General features: G+C 58.8%; 1 protein-coding gene across 3 annotated transcripts in view; it reads left to right on the top strand.

The window, feature by feature from the left end:
- Window positions 1–19,514, top strand: part of COL5A1 (collagen type V alpha 1 chain) — a 140,336-nt gene that overhangs the window by 20,335 nt on the left and 100,487 nt on the right. For all 3 annotated transcript variants that reach the window (XR_008682561.2, XM_055401113.2, XM_055401112.2), the window contains exon 2: window positions 13,644–13,811. Coding sequence is in view for 2 of the 3 variants with exons in the window: in XM_055401113.2 (XP_055257088.1) it covers window positions 13,644–13,811 (168 nt within the window). In the remaining variant the exon portion in view is untranslated. The remainder of the gene's footprint in view (window positions 1–13,643; window positions 13,812–19,514) is intronic.

Here is a 19,514-nt window from a genome sequence, read left to right as displayed (position 1 = left end):
AACAAATTTGGGAAATATGAAAATACAAGAATTTCTTTTTCTTTGCTTTCTATCTTTGGGCGGCTAGAATAAAACACCACAGCCTGGGTGGCTTAAAAACAGAAGAGATTTATTCCTCAGCTTTCTAGAGTGTGGGAAGTCCAAGATCAAGATGCCGGCCTGGTCGGGGAGGACCCTGTTCCGGTTCACGGCCGCTGTGGTCTCGCTGTGTCCTCTCGCGGTGCTGGGGGCGAGGTGCTCTCTGGAGCCACCATCTTTGGGGGCAGCATTTCACCCTGTGGATTTTGGTGGGGACACGGACTTGCCTCGCATTTCCCCTCTTCCTGGCTGAGCTTATGTAGAATCTGTGCTGTGGACGCTTCCTGTGTCATTCATTACAGACTCTTTGTAAGTATCTCCTCGGCTGCTGGACCTCCATCAGAGGCTTGCGTGGACCTCACTTAGCTGTTCTTCTCATGTTGGATTTGGCTCATTTCCAGTTGTCTGTGTTGTAAATGACACCTGGATGAACATCTTGGGGTGAATCGTCTCTGCCTCTATCTCCTTAGGGTGGATCCCTAGACACTGACACACTGTGACCATGCCCTGAAACGCGGTGAAGCCCTTTTATTGCAGAATGACATTCCAGCCGGCGGTGGGCCTTTACTGCCCCAGCTACTGTGCCCTGGGCAGTGGTGCTGAGCCGAGGTGCACCCCATGCGTGAACCGAGAACTGGGGTTACCCACTCTGCCATAAGCAAGGCACTCCCTGCCTTTCTGCTCTTGGGAGGCATCAGGGAGCTGTCACTTAATGCTTCAGACCTGGTGTGAACATTGCTGGGCCTGTGATTCATGTCAGGTCACCTGGGCCTTCAGGACACTGCAGTTCCTTATCTGGAGAATGGAGTGGCTCTTCCTACTGTGCGGGGTCATTGGCTGAAGTTGGGTCATTAATAACAGTTATAATGCACGTGTGTTCCTAGCTTTAGATATCTCCCCTTGTGTTGTCAGAAGAACTAGGGCATCTTCCAGAACCTAAGACAGCCAATAGATGCTAAGTGTCTCTTCTCCCCTCCCCTCCGTTTCCTGGGCCATCTGTACATTTGCTGAGTGCTTGCCGTGGCCGGTCGTGTGGACACTGGTATCAGGGTCCAGCTTGGTAGGACTTTCTCCCACCAAGGAGGTCACATGGACCAAATGTGTCTTCACTGGAGGTGTCTACACGGGAGGACCAGGGGAGAGTGGGCTGGGGTGAGGCTCACATCTGGGCGTGCCATGGAGGTGGGTGTGAGAGTGGCTGCCCTGGGCTGGAGTGGGGGCGGGTGTGTGGATGAAAGGGCCGCGGACCCCTTCTTGTCCACGGGGCCTCCGGAAGAAATGGGCTCTGCACACTGTTGGCCTCCACCCCAGGGAGAGGGGACCCTGAAACTTGACTTCATCACCCCACTGGGTGTGGCACTCAGAAAACTCAGGCAGAATGGGTGCTGTGGACTTACGGGTGATGACTGGAAGTCAGTTCTGGGCTTGCCACCCATAGGTACTTCTGCCCGGGGGGTTGATGGAGTCCACATAAAATTCTGTGTTCACTTTGTGTCCACGTGGCCTGTTTTGGGTCCTGGTTAGAGTGGCTCGAGGGCTTTCGTAGCTCCAGTGGTTGAAAGATGCCTACGGTTCCGAGGAGAAGCACTGTGACACACCTCGGCGAAGGTCAGAGCGGCCCAGCGCAGTGTTCCTTTCCTTGAATCACACAATTGAATGAAGTCATTTCAATGCCAAATACATAGAACCACCTAGACACCAGGATGATTCCAAGGCCTGAGCTCTGGCAGCAGCTCCATTTGGGACTGTGTGAAGGCATTAGTGGTCCAGACAGTGGCTTTAATCTGGAACAGGAAATACTCTAACTTCATCTGTCACGTTGTTTGCTGTGTGACATTTAATAGGTGTTAAAACCATCTTGTGTTTCTAAAGCTGTCTTCCCTAATGAGAATTTCAGGGCAAATCCCAGCTGATGCCAGTTTTAGAAAAACGAAGGAGCCAGCAGACACATTTGCCTTTGTCCACATGTCGGTGCAAAAGGGCAGGGCCGAGCTGGGCCAGGCCTGACCAAGGGGCCCTTTGCGGACCCCTGGGATGGGGATGATCCACTTCACATGTCAGACTCAGGAAGTGCAGACGTTCCAGAGACGTGCAATTACAGTTTTGTCTTATAAAGATCAGCTAAGTGTCGCCCACTATCGAGGCGGAGACCAAAAGATCTGTGAATGCCTTGTGTTTTAGGTAGGTGTGGAGAGGAAAGCTATTTACTTATGTAATGCTGTTTCCTGCTGGACGTGAACTGGCATTTGTTATGCCATTAATTTGTTATAAAAGCAATACGCGTCCATCATAGAAGCATTAACATGAAAATCCATCAGAGCCCCGCGCTTGTTTAAGCCACGGTGCTGGTGATGCTGAGTCTATGATGGTTTCTGTTAAGTGCAGCCAAATAAATTAGTAACTGAACTTTTTGATGTATTTATTTTCCAGTATTTTTTCTAGCCTGCTTTAATAAAACTGGGATTACATACTCCTTTGTAATAATTTTAAGTGAAAACTATGATGAGTAAATCTCTGTAAATGGGGAGTAAAAAGGAACTTCAATCTGATAAGGGATATCCATGTACAACCAACTATTGCATACACTATTGAATACTTTCTCCCTCAAGACTAGGGAAAAAAGCAAGGATGCCTTCTCTTACGACACCTATTCAATATTATATGGCAATCCTAGCCAGTGCAGTAAGGAAAGAAAAGGAAATAAAAGGCATATAAAGTGGAAAGGAAAAAGTAAAACTGTCTTTCCTTGAAGACCACGCGATTGTCTATGTTAAAAAATTCTAAGGAATTTACACAAAAGCTTCTCGAACTAATAAGTAAGTTTGGTATAGACACAGGAATCAAAATCAATACACCAAAATCAGTCCTGTGTCTAGATAGTAGAAATGAGTGGTTAGAATACTTAGAAATATATCTGATGAAATACAAGAAAATTATAAATCATCACTTAGAGATATTATACAGGATATGAAGAATTGGATAGATAAACCATTGCCATGGACAAAACACTTGCTATTGTTAAGATACCATTTTCCCCTATAATTGATTCAGAGTTTGCGCAATGCCGATTAAAATCCCAGCTGGCCTTTTTAAAATGGATGTTGACAGAATGATTCTGCAATTTATATGGAAATGCAAAGAACCTAAAATAAACCCCAACAATCTTGAAAAAGAAGAATAATGGAGGACTCATGCTATGTGATTTTAGAAACTTTCCTCCATCACTGGTGGGAATAAAACTTGGGGCAGCTACATTGGGAAACGGTTCAGCAGGTTTTGATAAAGTCAGTCCTACACTTGCCAGAGGACCCAGCAATTCCACTCCTAGATGTTTACCCAAGAGAAAGGAAAAGACGCATCTATGCGAAGACACGTGTGTGAAGGTTCCTGTGCCATTTATCGTCCCAAACTGCGAATAACCCACGTGTCCATCCACTGGTAGATGGATAAATGAGTCGTGGCATATCCATACGAGGGAATACCCTGAGCAGCAAGAGAGACGAATACATGCAACTGTGGTACAAACGCATCGTGTTATGTCAAAGAGGCAGACGCAGGCTGTACAGGACGTGACACTGTTTATGCGCCGTTTGAGGAAAGAAGCAAACGAGAACACAGTGCTTGCGAGAGGCCAGTGGGCAGCAGAAAGATGCGCGTTTTGACAAATGTCTAGTCCTGCAGTGACCACCGCCGTAGGACACGGGACGTTTCCAGCACCTCAGACAGCGCCCCGTGCCCCTCCCCACCCCGGCCGCGCCTGTATCTGATTTCTGTTTCTGTCGCTATCTCCATCTCATTGCTTGCTGTCATGGCGGTTATCTATTCCTGCATCGCAGCCACCCCAAACCTTGTGTCTAAAGACGAAAGCAGTCTTTTACTTTGCAATTTTGCTTTGCTTGTGAGTCTGCACCTGGGGAGTGGCCTGGCAGGAATGATTTGTCTGCTCCCGTGACATCAGGTTGATGTCTTGGCTGGGGCTGGAGGGCCCGTTTCTAAGGTGATTTTCCCGCATGGCTGGCAAGTCAGTCCTGGTTGTTGGCTGGGAGCTTGGCTGCGGCTGTCGGCCAGGGGTGTGGGCTTGTTTTCCCACGGGACCTTCTGAGAAGCTGCTTGGGCTTCCTCACAGCGTGGTGTCTGGTTCTAAAGAGGAAGATTCCAGACACAGGACGTAGAGACCACCAGCTGATTAAGTCTGGATCTGTATGCCAGCACGGTCACTTTCAGCACCTTCCTTGGGTCCTGTAGTCGCGGAGCCCACCTTGATTAAAAGAAGGGGCATGGATGCCCCCTCTCCATGGACGCTTGTACGGAAGCATCCGTTGCCATACCTAAAGCTTATGTTTGGGTTTGTTGCTGTTGTTAATAAAATGACGTACCTCTTAGGTGGATATGTGCTCACAACATTCTTTGCGGGGAGAGGTGCACAGAGGTGAGACGTGCCTCCCATCTGCCCTTCTGCCGGCCCTCACCCCCTCCCAGATGTACCCCCTTGACTGTCTGACTGGCGATGTTCTGGGCGTTTTGGGGGGTTCGCTTGCCTGGCATGTTCTCGGACTACACAGACATCTCTTCGTGCCTCAGCTGTCTTTCTGTGTTGGACCATCCAGATCACCCGCCTCCTGCGGCCTCTGCAGAGAATTGCACAGATGAGCTGTGTTTATTTAACCCGCTCCTGACTGATGGGCATTCATCTTGTTTCCAGGTCTCTTACAAGCAACCCTGCCGTGGACATCCTTGCATGCATACGGGCCTTTGTGCAGGATTTACCCCCAAAGCAGGGATGCCAGGTCCATCCATGCGCACATCCCTATTGGAATGTCTTCTCCCAGAAAGGTCTCTCTCCCACTGCGGTTTACTTTGAACCCCCAGAAGGCACGTTCCCTTTGCACGGTGGTTGGTTTCATTCACTGTCCTGAATATCTGCCCTGGGCGGGACTCTGTCCTCCGCTGTGACGAAGGCTCAGTTCAGTTCAGTCGCTCAGTCGTGTCCGACTCTGCCATCCCGTCAACTGCAGCACGTCAGGCCTCCCTGTCCATCACCAACTCCCGGAGCTTTCTCAAACTCATGTCCATCGAGTTGGTGATGCCACCCAACCATCTCATCCCCTGCTGTCCCCTTCTCCTCCCGCCTTCAATCTTCCCCAGCATCAGGATCTTTTTAAATGAGTCAACTCTTTGCATCAGGTGGCCAAAGTATTGGAGTTTCAGCTTCAGCATCACTCCTTCCAATGAATATTCAGGACTGATTTCCTTTAGGATTGACCGGTTTGGTGATGAAGGCTACCGCTGCCCCTTCTCAGGGAGCTCACAGTGGGGACATGGCAGGACCACAGGACCACCTCCTGCCATCCAACGCAGGCTGTGGTGGGGAGCTGGGGTGGCACGAAGGGGGCACAGGCCTGAGGCCGGCCCTGCTGTGCAGTGGGCCTCTTGTTCTCCTGGGGCTTCATTAAGAGAAGGGATCCCCGGTGGGCACCACCTTGACTTGGCATCGTAACTGGGGGGAGGGAAGGAGCTTGGAAATCGAGCATTTCCAGTGCTGCTAACGCTGGGTGAGGTTCACAGCTTCCCAGTGGAGGTGGGAGGCCCGGGTGACGGAGCCGCTGCTGGGTTGGGGTGTGCTAGCACTGGTCCCATCGTGGCATCAGTCTCCAGCCCTGGGTCCTGAGGGCTCCAGTGACATGTCCAGGAACCCCAGGCTCTTCCCAGGGACCCACCAGCAACAAGTGTGCAGGTCAGCGCACCTGGGCCCAGCCTGGCCTCTGCAGGGGTGGGATGGGGAGTCGAGAAGGCCTGGCCCTTCCCCGGGGCCGAGGCGCAGCAGGCTTGCTAGAGCGTCGCTGGGTGGAGGAAGCCCACGTGGCAGGCCGGGCCAGCCTCAGGGATGGGTCCCGCTGCTGCCCCGCCGGACGCCGTCCACAAGTCTGGTCCACAGCCGGGGCGGGCCTGTAACCGGCCTTAGCACGGCTCCCCAGGTGCCGGGCCTGGGCGAGGCCCTGGGTGCAGAGGGCCCTCAGCCAGCATGACCCCAGCTGGCCTGACCGCAGACAACCCTCCCTGGCCTCTTGGAAGCAGTTGGGGCCGTGCAGAGCCCGCCCAGAATAAACGCAGCCAACCTCAGCACGTGGCATCTGGCACTGGGTGCCATCCCCGCCCCTTTCCTCCAGAACAAGGAGACAAATTACCTCCGAGGAAACTGAGATTAATCACCCTGTTCCCCATCAGGCCTGCGGGCTCTGCTCCTGGACCAGCTCCTGCTGGGCACACGGCCCGGCCCGCTCTGCCCCGCGGCATCCTTGGCAGCCGGAGGCAGGGCTGATGTCCGTGGCCCATGGCCACTCGTTGAGGACAGATGGGCCCGACGGACATGGGTACGCGCACGTTTTCACAAAGGCAGGTGGAAGGAGATGGCCGACGAGAGGAAGCAGTGCCAGGCGCACACTAGATGCCCCCGACGCCAGACACGCCCGTGCATCTTAGGGTCCCAGCCCCTTGGCGATCACGCTTCCTCCCAGTTCTCGGTGTGGAGCCAAGTCTGCTCTGCAGCCGCCGCAGCTGTCAGGACGGTGGGAACGAGCCTGCTCTGTGAGGCCCAGCTCGATCCTGCCTGGGTGACTGTGTGCTGCCCTTGCTGGGTGGGCGAGCGTCTCTGAGCCTGGAATGTTCCTTGAGTGACCCCGGGTGACCCGGGGGGGCACTGTCAGCTCCTGGCCGCCCCATCTTCCCCTCTGCTCAAGGCTCCTTCCCAAGGGCTCTGCAGGTCACGTGAGTCCTGTGGGCAGCGTGACTTACTTCCCAGAAGCCGTGTGTGTGCTGAGGGGTGGCCAGGCCACCCTGTGGGTGCCCCCAGGCCGGGTGGTAGCACAGACATCCTTTCGAAGCCCCCAGCACCTGGGCTTAGTGTGGGAGCATGTGGAAGCACCGGGTGTCCAGACACCAGGTCAGCCTCAACGGGAAGTGGAAGACGGGCCTTCACAGCGTCCCATGTCTGAACATGTGCCCGGGGGAGTTGCTTCCCCACTGTGGCCACTCCCTGGTAACGCTGTGTTTATAGGCAGAGCAGTGTCTGTTCCAGCTGACATTTCGCCATAAAAGCTCCCAACCGTCTGTCAGAAGCTCCTCAGAGCTCTTGACTTTTCAGCCAAGAGGGGAGAGCCGTCGGGTTGGGAGACGGCGTGGAGTGAGATTGCTTTTCTGGTCTAGCCCTGGCACACTATGCCAGGCCCTTCTTGGTGGTGGGGGCCAGACTGCAAGTCCCCCGTGAGGTCCATCCGACTCCCTGGGGGAGACTCCACATGCGACCCCCAGGGAGGCCCTTCTCAAGGACTCTGAGCCAGGGCGCAGGTTGCCTCTGCTTGGGAGGAGTTTGCAGGGACTCAGACACACTCGTCACACGGGACTTCAGCTCTGGCCCAGAGGGACAGTGAGGCCACCAGGGGGAGGGCGGTGAAGGGTCGGCGTCTGAACTCTTCAAGGGGTTAAAGTGTATCAGCGGAGGCTTTCAGATGCTGGCCTGCCTTCCTTCATTGCCCAACTCGTTCATCCATCTATCCGTTCTACACTCACAGAGCCTTGCTTCAGCTTCACCCTGGTCATCTTTCCCCCAGCCGTCTGTCCGTCTACCCCTTCTTCCATCTGTCCATCCATCCGTCCACCCACCCTTCCACCCATCCATCATCCATCCATCACCCATCCGTCCATCCTTCTGTCCACCCAGCCATCCATCCATGATCCATGGATGGTGACAGGCAGTGGTGGAGTCCCCTTCGGTGAAAATCCCTAGGACCCCCTGCTGGTGGGTCCTCAGCCCTTCTTCAGAAATAGGAAAATGGACCAGAGGCAGGTGACAAGCACAACCGCCGCCAAGCCCCGCGGGCTGAGCTGGCCCCATCGGTGGCCTTTCCTCATCCCTATGAAGCGACGGAGCCTGACAGGCGGTCAGAGATGGTGCGAGGCAGGCAGGGGTGAGCCGGGCGCAGGGGACCCCTGCCGGGCAAGCTCCTTGAGTCCAGTCCCCCTGGAGACCCCAGCGCAGGACTCGTGTCCCGCCCTTCCGCTTCCAGTCCTCCCTGTCGTCTCTGCTGAGCCTGAGAGGCGGCCAGGTGAGCCCGGGCCCGAGCAGGGCAGGTACACTGGGCACCAAACCCCACCCCGGAGGTGCTGCCGCCCGGCTGGGGTGAAGGTGGGCCTGGTGTCAGGCCGAGGCGTCGGAGGCTGTAGGCTGCAGACCCAGGGATGTGCAGGAAGGGAGGTGTGGGAGCCCCAGAGCCTGTGGCCTCGCCCAGGTTCCCCGCACCCGGCTCAGGCCTCTGCCCCGTGATGTCCCGGGTGAGCGGCTGCTGGAGACCGTCTGGGAGGCGAAGGCTGCCAGCATCCTGCCAGCCCTGCCCCCGGCCCTACCCTCTGCTTTGTTCCCAGGGTTGGGTCATTCAAGAAGAATTTCGGTCGGAGCCTCTGAAGCGGCCTGCTTGTTTTCCAGCCTGCTGTGCTGACCTCCCTGATGGGGCCGCATGCTCTGTGCTGGGACCTCATGGGGAGGGCTGGCGGGGTGCTCGGCCCAGGACGAGGGGGCCCTGCGTGCCACCCACCCCCTCGCCGGCCGGGAGAGCCATGGCTCTTTTTGCTTCTGGAAATGGAAGCTGGGAGGTAGCAGGGACGGTGGGAAGGGCAGATGTGTCTCCTGGGGGACCTGCCGGGAGCCCCGCAGACTCAGAGCAGATGCTCCCTTCAGCGGCAGTTCCTATGAGAGTTGGCTGAGCGCCAGGGCCCCAGTGGGACCCGCCAGGCTGGGCCCTGCCTGCCCCCCTGCGCCCCGAGGCCCATGGCCCAGGAAGCAGACCTGTCTAACTCAAGGAATTAGATGTCTTTACACTTAAGGATGTGAGAGTTGGACCATAAAGAAGGCTGAGCACCGAATAATTGATGGTTTTTGAATTGTGGTTTGGAGAAGACTCTTGAGAGTCCCTTGGGCAGCAAGGAGATTGAACCAGTCCATCCTAAAGGAAATCAACCCTGAATGTTCGTTGGAAGGACTGATGCTGAAGCTGAGGCTATAATACTTTGGCCACCTGATGCAAAGAACTGACTCACTGAAAAAGACCGTGATGCTGGGAAAGATTGAAGGCAGGAGGAGAAGGCGACGACAGAGGATGAGATGGTTGGATGGCATCACCGACTCGATGGACATGAGTCTGAGCAGACTCTGGGAGTCGGTGATGGACAGGGAGGCCTGGTGTGCTGCAGTCCTCTGCTATGCTATGCCAGGTCGCTCAGTCGTGTGACCCCTCGGACTGTAGCCCGCCAGGCTCCTCTGTCCATGGGATTCTCCAGGCAAGAATACTGGGGTGGGCTGCCATTTCCTTCCCCAGGGGATCTTCCCGACCCAGGGATCAAACCTGGGTCTCTCACACCTCCTGCATCGGCAGGCAGCCGACTTTCAGGGGTGATTGTGGAAGTGCCTTTTGAGGGCGGCAGAGAGGCCATCTTCGTGTGATTGGTGCAGACACTGCCATTGGCAGCTGACATGTTTGACTCCTTAGCGGGCCAGTTGTCTCTGGGCATCTACCTCCCGACTTCTGCCGTTCACATGTATAGTGCCTGTCCATCCGTCCATCTGTCCATACATCTGTCCATCCATCTGTCCGTCTGTCCATCCACCCATCCATCCATCCACCCATCCGTCTGTCCATCCACCCACCCATCCATCCATCCGTCCGTCCGTCCATCCACCCATGCATCCTTCCGTCCGTCTGTCCATCCACCCATCCATCCATCCATCCGTCTGTCCATACATCTATCCATCCATCCGTCCGTCTGTCCATACATCCATCCATCCATCCGTCCGTCTGTCCATCCATCCAAGCACCCCCGCACACACACACACGCACACACACGCACACACACACACTATGTACAGTGTGCACAGCGCACGTTTCTGCATTTGAGCTCCTCCTTTGTAGCACTACTTTTCAGGGCTTTTGTGCTGCCTCTCTGGCACAGGGCGAGTGGAACTCAACTCTGTTCCCAAATTCTTTCTCAGGTTCCTCCTTTCTGCCTTAAAACTGGCCTCTCCCGCTTCCACTCCTTGACAGGTCTGGGGATGGAGCGCCTGGCTGTGCGTGTGCGGTCTCAGGCAGGCTCAGTGCACAAGCGGAAAGCAGGCAGGCTGCCGTAGAGGAAAGAGATTGGGAGCAGGAACCGGGGCTCACACAGCCGCTGGCGGAGCTGGAGGGGGCGTCACCGGGGCCCCAGTCACGGTTGCGCCACCAGAGTGAGCGGGGCCCAGACCTCACGAAGTCACTGCTGCAGATGTCAGTGGTCCCCACGACCCGGCCCCAGGTCCTAGCACGCAGGCCCACACCCTGCAGAAAGAAGGTTTCTCACATTCCAGCTCCCCTCTGGGTTTGCATCCTGAGCCTTTCCCCAGAGGGGTCTGGGAAATGTAGTTTTTGGCCCCCAGGCCCCACAGAGCAGGAGCACGTCAGAAGTACCCGAGTGAGTGATCACGGCCAGGGTAACAAGGAAGCCACCCGGCTCTGCTTTCCCGAAGCCTCGGAGCCGCCCTGTTGGCATCACTCCTGGTTCCCAGGCGCAGAGGGGTCCCTGGCCAGGCCGCACAGCCAGCCCCTTTTGTCTTTCCTGAACCATCGGACGCGTGGTGATATCAGCCCACAGGACGTTCTCTGCTTGGAGGCGGGAGCCGGGAGGAGGGCTCTCGGAGTGGAGCCCCCAGGTCCGTGGCCCCGAGATCATCTCCCCAGTGGATGATGCTGGACTTGAGCCCATGCCCATCTGTCCCCAGAGGTGGCATCGCCTCCCAGCAGAACTTTCACCCTGATAGGGACGCTGAGGCTGCCGGGTAGAAAGGGGACTTTGGCCTCAGCGGGGAGAAGAGTGCAGGGGGACGATCCTACTGGAGTCTCTCGGGCCTCACCACACCTTTGAGACAGTGAGAGAAATGCTTGCTGAGCTCTGGCACAAGCCGGAGGGGTGGCTTTTTCAGCATGTTGCAACAGAGTTCCACAAACATGGCCCGGAAGGCTTCTGGAAAACCGTTTTCCCCGCCGGCTGTGAAAGAGGCAGGTTCAAGAGCCCGTGCATCTGGGAAGACCATCATCGCGGCTCTTGGGGTGTGAGTCCCGGCACCAGCTTGGGTCTGTGATGCCTTCTGGCTGCGGCCAACCTTGGAGCTGAGACTCAGAGATGAGCCAGGGCTCGGCTGCGTCTCGGGGCAGGTGAGCCAGTGGCTGGCACGGCCGTCTCTTCCCACGGGCCGAGGCCAGGCCGGGGCTGTGCCGGGCACCTGGGCCTGGCCAGTCTGGCTCTGCGTCTGGGGTCAAGCGGACAGGTGCTAAGGAGCCCTGTGGGGGGCCGACCCCCCGTGTGGGGCAGACACCTGGGTAGGCACGGTCTCTTCACGGCGGACGCCCGCCTGGACCAGGCTGTCCTCGGTCCCCACCATGTCCCTTCCTCTGCAGGGGTGGGGAATCTCATCCCCCCAGTTTCTGGCCCCTTGATTAAAGGGACGGGTCTGTGGCAAAGCCGAGCTGTAGAAATGACACCGCTAGGACCGGAGCCCTCAGACGTGTGGAGTCGGGGCAGAGTGGTGCCTTGCAGGGCACGGCGGACGGTTGGGGTGCTGTGCTTAGTGATGGGAGCCCACCCGGGCCCCCCGGGAGCCTCTGTAGCCTGCCACCTCCCCCAACCCCCAGTGCCTCACGGAGGGTGGTCTGCAGGGCGTTGCCTGCACCTGCCTCTGGCACCGTCCACCACACCTGCCCTGAACGTCCTGCCCGGCTCTGGCTCCCCTTGTCGGCTCTGGGCGGTTCTCTTGTTAGGGACTTGCCCGGACCAGCAGCAAGGCTGCCTGGAGCCCCCGCCCCCCGTCCCCGATGGCTGCGCTGGGCTCCACGCGTAGCAGCTGGCTGCAGGACTGCTCAGAACTCAGCGAGGGAGAAACCAGCCTTGACGGTCCTTTCTCCCCTCCACAGCTCCCACCCTTGTTAAAAAGGGGAAACTTGGCTCTTGAGCGAGTCTCAGGCGTGTAAGGACCCTCTGGGGAGGAGAGCCAGTGAGCCGGGGAGGCCCAGAGACCCCAGGGGCACGCTCGTGTCAGCCTGGCTGTTGCACCCAGAAGTGAGTGCAGCCTTTCAGCAGCAAGTGTCAGCGCCTAACCCAAACTGGCATACACGCGATGACAACTTATTGGTTTGTGTAGACGAGTCTTCTTCAGGTACAGCTTGATCCAGGAGCCGGAACTGTTCGGCAGAAATCTGTCTGTCCACATCAGCAGGCAGGCCCTCCTCCCACGCCCAGGGGAAAGCCACCTGGGGCTGCAGGCTCATCACCCAAGTGTGAAGCCTGCGGAGCAGAGAGGAAGAGGCCCCAGGATGGAGCTTCCTCAGCCTGGGCCAGTCACGTGCCCACCCCGGGCCCAGCACCCGGGACAGGGTGGCGCTGCGCTCTGGCCAGGGGGACCCAGGTGTCCCGGTGGAGGGGGCGTGGCAGCCCCGCCCACACGCACGCGGACAGGTGGTTCCTGGTCACCAGGCTCCCCAGGAGCCCAGGGTGGCGCCCCGGCCGCACACCCCGTGACCTGTCACGCTGACTCTGAATTTGAGTTCGCTCCCTCTGCCTGGACTCCCAGGGCCTCTTGTCTGTAGTAACACTAGCTGCACTGTCCATCCAGGGCCTTGTTTAGGGCGGGGACCGTGTGGCTCCCAGGCCTGTGGCCCTCGCCGCCTGGAGGTCCGGGGGCTTTGCGACGCGGGTCACAGTGAGCAGGTGCGGAGCCATCCTTTGCCTCTGCGGTGGATGGTCCAGCTCACCGGGAGCGGCCCTGCCATCCTCGGGGCGCTCCCTCCTGTGCAGCAGGGGAGGGAAGTCGCGAACTTTCCGGAAGGGGTGCCAGGGCCCGACCTCTGCTGCCCTTAGTTGGATGCTGTCTGGCCCTGTAGGCCTGGGTCTTCTGGGAGCAAATGGAGACTACTTGTGGAAACGGTTATGGGAAAACTGCGTTTCGGTTGGATGAGGATGGGCGGTGAGATGTACCAGGAGTCTACACGCGGTCCTCGGTGGCACCCGGGGCGGGCCCGCGCTCGGCAGGGACGTGGCAGACATCCCAGGCCGTCAATCACTCCCGTTCCCTAAGACCGCCCTGGGTACGCCGGCTCCACCAGCCGTGGGCGCTAACGCCGCCTTTCAGCTTCCGTTTGGGGTGGGTTTCCCGTGACGCCAGTGAGAAGAGGGGTCTGGGAGCCCGGGGCTGGCGCGGCACCTCAGGGGAGACAGAGCGACGTGAGGGCCGGGGAAGAGAGGGCTCCGCCTGGGGGTGGCCGCCTGCAGGGACCGGGGTGGGAGCTGGCTGCGGGCCTTTCCGCAAAGCGCGGTGTCCTGCCCCCGAGAGCGCCCGACTTCCGAGCTGACCTCTCCGCCTCTTCTCAGGGTCAGAGGTGGTCCTGGAGCGGGCGGAAGGAGGGGCTGAGGGCTGGTTTCCAGCTCACCTGCACCCTGGGTGCCCCCGTCCTGCCCGTGGCTCACTCGTCACCTTCCCTTTGTCCTTTCAGCTCAGCCAGCAGATCTCCTGAAGGTTCTAGATTTTCACAACCTGCCTGATGGAATAACCAAAACCACAGGCTTCTGTGCAGCGCGGCGATCTTCCAAAGGCCCTGATGTCGCCTACAGAGTCACGAAAGACGCCCAGCTCAGCGCGCCCACCAAGCAGCTGTACCCTGGTAAGAGACGGCGTGTGTGCCTAGCGGGGGTGCGGCTCCGCTTCCCGCCCCAGCCAGGCAGGAGAACCGGGAGCCCGGAGCCGGGGAGGCGGGGAGGAACGCCTGGTGGAGGGAGAAGCGTGCTTGGTTTTCCCGGAAGGAGCCCGATTTGATGTCAGGGTAGTGAAAGCACGCGTCTAGCACTGGTCGCCGTCCACACCAGAGGTGGGAGCAGGGCCTGTCTGTTTGCACTGCTTCTCCAAGCAGTTTTCTCTCCAGCAGGGGGCGGGATGCCTTGGCTCCAAAGGCAACAGGGGGATGCGTGGTTCGGGGGCGGGGTGGTTAAGGAACCCCAGGGTCACGGGAAAGGAAACGCTTCCAGCCTGAAGCTTAATTGGTGGTGAGGACATCAAGAGACGCGCGTCAAACATCAGCGCTCCCAGCGAGAGAGTGCAGGCTTTTAATGAGAATCAATTGCCAAGGGTCACATCGCTGCTTTTAATTAACGAGCCCAGAGCGGGAGCGATGGCTGCTGCTCGGCCCCCTGCCGGCCTCGGGGCCGTCTGGACCGGCTGACCGGGTGACTGATAAGCTCTCCCCCCACTTCAGCAGAGCTCTTCTCCCCGATTGGGATCAGAGAGGGCCCGGGGGCCTGGGTGGATGCACTCACCCCGGAGATGTTCCGTTGCCCTCAGAAGCGTGAGCGTCACCTTTCTGGTGACGGCCTGCCTCACGGTCACTGGTCCTCCAGTCGGACAGTCCGGCTGGCAGTGGGTCTGTCAGCCATGTGCCCACGGGGCTCCGGAAGGATGTGCTCTTTCAGGGCTGCGTCTGCTTCCTCTGGCCCTCTGCTTCACAGCTGCGTTTTCTCAGCCTCTCTTTAAATCCACAGGGACTCTTAAGAGTTTGTCTCTGCAAGAGAGGCTGGGTCCGCTCTTTCCAGGAACAGCATTTGGGCTGGTGAGCTCCTTCGGGAGCCCCAAGGCCCTTCACTGTGTCTTATGGAGCCCCCCTTGACCACCTTGGGGTGCCAGACGTCCCCCCTCCAGAGTGTCTGACCATCACTGCAGACGGGCTCACCAGGGCCCCACAGGTCACTCGCTACAAAGAGCCTCGGAGATGTCACTCTGCTGCCTGTCCAGAGAGCCTTTCTTATCCTTTCGGGGCCAGTGTGTTCTCAGAATCACCCAGAAGCTGCCTGCTGTCCTGCCCGAGTCCCCAGTTTAGAGTTCCCCTCCTGGGGGGCTGGGGGGCTGGGGGCAGTGGAGACTTGGGGGAGCTGCTGGCCCTGCACCCTGGTGCCTGTGCTTCGGGACAGACGCCCACTGCGCGGCCCGAGTGCGGTGGTCATCTCACAGGTGTCCTGCCCCGAGGCCGTCTGCAGTCGCTTTGCTGGCAGGTAGTTTAATCTGACCCCTGCCTTGCAATTCAGGGTCACAGCCTGCTCACCGGGGTTGGTGTCCTTTATCCACGCCCCCCTCCATGTTATCTTGTGGTGAGTGACGTCAGAGGGTCTCAGGATACAGGCCGGTTACTGGAGATCTGGTGTGAACTCTGGAACAGCCAGACAGGGAATTTCTCTTAAGCCCACATTTCCCCAGGCTCTCAAATTAGGACCTTCATTAGGTGCTGCTGCTAAGTCACTTCAGTCGTGTCCGACTCTGTGTGACCCCATAGACGGAAGCCCACCAGGCTCCCCCGTCCCTGGGATTCTCCAGGCAAGAACACTGGAGTGGGCTGCCATTTCCTTCTCCAATGTGTGAAAGTGAAGTCGCTCAGTCGTGTCTGACCCTTAGCGACCCCACGGACTGCAGCCCACCAGGCTCCTCCATCCATGGGATTTTCTAGGCAAGAGTACTGGAGTGGTGTGCCATTGCCTTTTCCGTCATTAGATGCTGAAAGCGTTTAAAGGGCTGTTACAGGGCCTCCGAGCCATAATTTGCTCAAGGAGTCGAATGGGTCCGTGTGTAACAATCGCCTCCTTAACGCCAGGTGGAACTGGCCGCTCCTTCGGGATGGTTTAAGCGGACGTTTCCCGGGGTCTTTTCTTCAGCCAGGGGTGACGACCATGGCCAGCCTCCCTGTCCCTTCTCTCAGAGCCTCTCTCGGATGAGGCTCGGGGCCTCTGTGGGGCCCTGTCCCCCTTCCCCAGCCCTGACACCAGTTACCCCAGAGCCGCCCACACCAGCCTCGCCACTCACCTGTCCTCCAGTGCTGTGCCCCCACCTGCATCCAGGCCGTCTCCCGGGACGTCAGCGGCCACAGGCCGGCTTCTTCAGAGGCCCAGCCCCCTTCCCAGCGGTGAAGAGCAGCAGCGTAGTGTTCTCTGCTCTTGCCGGCGAAGAGGGCGCTAGCGTTCCTCCCTGATCTGAGAAGGATTTTCTACGCTTGCTTGCAGCCTGTACTCTGGGTTCTGAATTGGCAGGACCGTGAGCGTGACCATGCCAGGTGGTGCTGGGTCTCCTGACCCCGTCTGGGGGGAGCCACAGGGACTGAATCAGACCCGAGGACGGTGGTCTCTGTGGGGAGTGGGTGCCACCAAGCAGCCGGAGAGGGCTTCCCAGCTTGCCGGGCGGCGGGCTGGGGGTTCCTGGGCCTTGTTGCCCTCATTGCCTGCAGTGGGCGGCAGGGGACATCACATCAAGGTAAAGCCAGTCTGAGGCCCCGCCAGAAGCTGTCATGGGCCCTCCTGGAGTGCAGCAGGCAGGTGTGTCCCGGGGGACTGTCCGGCCGCTGGCGGGGCACCCCTGCATCCCCTGAGCCACTGGCTGGCTGCCTTTGCCCAGGTCCAGTCGCCCTCGCTGAAGGCATCCAGACATGGCAGCCTGCCCCTGGTCTCCTGGCCCCTCCCCTGTGCTCGTGCCCGGGCCTGGGGGCCGCTCCCCATTTCAGCCTCCCTCTGGCCACCTCGGGGACCCTGAGACTCTCCCTGCCTGGGATCTGAGCGGGGGATGGGGCATCATGATGTCCCTCCCCAACTGCCGCCGTTCTGCTGGGTCCTCTGTGACGGGCTGGGGCTCCAGAATCAGCCTGTGTCCACCAGAACATGAAACTGTTGGCCTAGTAGGGTTCAGTTCAATGGCCCGTGCATTTATTGAGCACCTACGGTCTACCCAGACTGTTCCAGTGCCTTTGGGCTTCGGCCCGAGTGAACAGGAGATGATCTAAGGGAGCTGGGCCTCTCACCAAGCCCACTGCTCAGTTTCGACGTTTCTCTGCGGGTAAGATATGAAGCAGTGGGCAGAAGGCAAGCTTCTCCCAAGGTGTAGGTCTCGAGGCACGCCAGTGTCCCGCCTGCACGGAGGTGAGAATGGACCGTCTCTGAAGTGACCGTCCGTCCGTTGTTATTTTGCCAGGAGAGGGATGACTGTTAGACGTGATTCATCCTTTCAGGTGGTCTGAGCTGAGAACACGTGTTACGGAAGCGATTCCAGCATCGGTAGCCAGCATCTTAAGGAGCTGGGAGTGAGGGCGTCCGTGGTCCTGGGCTGCGTGCCCTGATGGGCGGGGGGGCGGGGGTCCTCCCATTTCCTGTCTTTTCTCCACCTGAGGCAGGAGGATGATGTCAGCGGCGTGGGGTCGCCATGGGGTGGGCGCAGGAGGCAGGCTAACCTTTGAGGTGAAAGCGTGGGTCACGGACTCAGAGGGACTGTTGTCCGTCCTGGATGTGAGCAGGGACCTCTGAGATGCTTGGGGTCAAACGCTACCCCGGTCCCTCAGTGCCCGCTCGCACTCGGGGACCAAAGGTCCCGCCAAGGTCCTGGCTGGGGTCTCGCCCTGGGGCCTGCGTGCAGCCGCTCCCTCCCGCGGCGGTTCATGCAGGCTGGGGTCCCTGGTCCCCCAGCACGTCTCACATTCGGAGGATAGCATGGGACGCTGGTGACGGCAGCAGACCTCTTTTCAAACGGCTTCTCGTGCACGGAAGGGCAGCCTGAGTCGCTCCTTAATGAAGCCAGCCTCCCGCCAGGTGACCATGCTGACCACACCTCTCCCCTCGGACCTGGCGACCCTGGCTGGGAGTGGTGGTGCCCGATGTTCCCTGCATACCTACCCCTTGATCAAACTCTTCTGCAGCCTTCCCCTGACTCCACCGGCCAAACCCACCCCGTCTCTCCCTGTCCGGGGGTGGGTAGGGCCATGGCGCTGAGCACAGCAAACAGACCCAACTTGCAGCTTCTCAACAACGGGGCTGGACCCTGGGCTGTGAGTCGCACGCCTTCCTGCATCCGCACCTTAGCCTGAGCCAGACCCTGGGCTGCGAGCCGCACACCTTCCTGCATCCACACCTTAGCCTGAGCTTTGGGGCCCACAGGATGGCTGTTTCCACCTGCCCTCCATCACGGCCTTGAGAGCTCACACAGCTCTGTTGGCCTTTGGGGTTCGGTTTTTGTGCCCGAAGCTGCCATGACTCCTCTTATCCTCTGCCTAGAGAGACCCCTCCCCCCGGGTCCTCCAGGGGCCGCGGGGGTGGGGATCCCCCTCTCCCCCAGCAGGGCATTGGCTGGGCTCCCCCACAGTGGCCCGAAGCAGAGGCCAGCTGCCCAGCTGTGCAGCAGAGGGCGCCCACGGACAGCTTGCTCCCTGGACGTGGGCATGAAAGTCGCTCAGTCCTTTCTGATTCTTTGCAACACCGTGGACTATAGCCCACCAGGCTTCTCCATCCATGGGATTCTCCAGGCAACAGTACTGGTTTGGGTTGCCATGCCCTCCTCCATGGGATCTTCCTGACCCAAGGATTGAACCTGAGTCTCCAGAGTTGCAGGCAGATTCTTTCCGTCTGAGCCACCAGGGAGGCCCTCCTCACTGATCCCAGCTCAGGCACCTGGGCCATCTGGTTGACTTTGTGATAGTTCTGGAGGAGGGGTGGGTCCTTACCCGGGACTGGGGCCAGGCTTCAGCCCTCTGCGGCATGCTGGGCGGGAGGTGCTGTCAGCCTCAGGGTCTTGTCCTTCCCGGGCTGGAGTCTCCGCTGACGCCCCTGTGGGCCCGCTCCGTCCCCTGGTTCTGAGACGCACGCTGACTTGCGCTGAGCCTTCCTGGCCGTGCATCAACTGGCCCAGCCCCAGGCCCTCGCCCTCAGGGGAACTGCAGTCTGCGCAGAGAGGGCACCACTGACCCCACCACCCAGACGGGTGGAGGAGAGGGCCAGGCTCCGGTCCCGTCCGCGGAGAAGGGCGTGCGTGTGTGCAGGACTCTGGAGCCGGCGGGGCGGGGCCGGCGGGGGTCTGGCCTGTGCTGTAAGGAGCTCTCCCCCATCAACATACCAGGCTGGGGTTTCGTCTTCTGATTTGTCTTACCTTTTCTCTGAGTCACGTATCAACCAGGAAACGTCTGCCCTTTGAGTGGTAATCCCCAGCCTCTCGCCTTCCTTCCCCTCTTCTCGCTCCTCCCACCCTCCAGAGGGTGTGGAAGGAGACACACTCTGCTAGGTTCAGCCTTAGGCACTGCAGAGGGTCAAAGGTGCATCCGAAATAGCACCTGCCCAGAGGAGGCTCACATTCTGGAAAGTTCTAAGGATTTAGACATAGATGTCTTGAGGTTTAGGAAGTGAAAAGATAGGGCTGAAGGCTCACAGCCGGAAGGAGCAGTCAGGTTTCTTTTTGGACTGAGCCTCGAAAGGGGTCAGTTTGGCCATGTGGTGTTAAGGAAGGGCTGCAGGAACAGTTTGATCCAGGGGCAGGTGTGAAGCAGATGTCTGCACAGCGTGCTTCCAGGCCCCTGAGT

The sequence above is a fragment of the Moschus berezovskii genome, chromosome 11 (genome assembly GCF_049115385.1).
Source record: "Moschus berezovskii isolate FMDL1 chromosome 11, NW_MosBer_1.0, whole genome shotgun sequence".
NCBI lineage: Eukaryota > Metazoa > Chordata > Mammalia > Artiodactyla > Moschidae > Moschus > Moschus berezovskii.
This window is presented reverse-complemented; position numbering and strand designations above follow the sequence as displayed.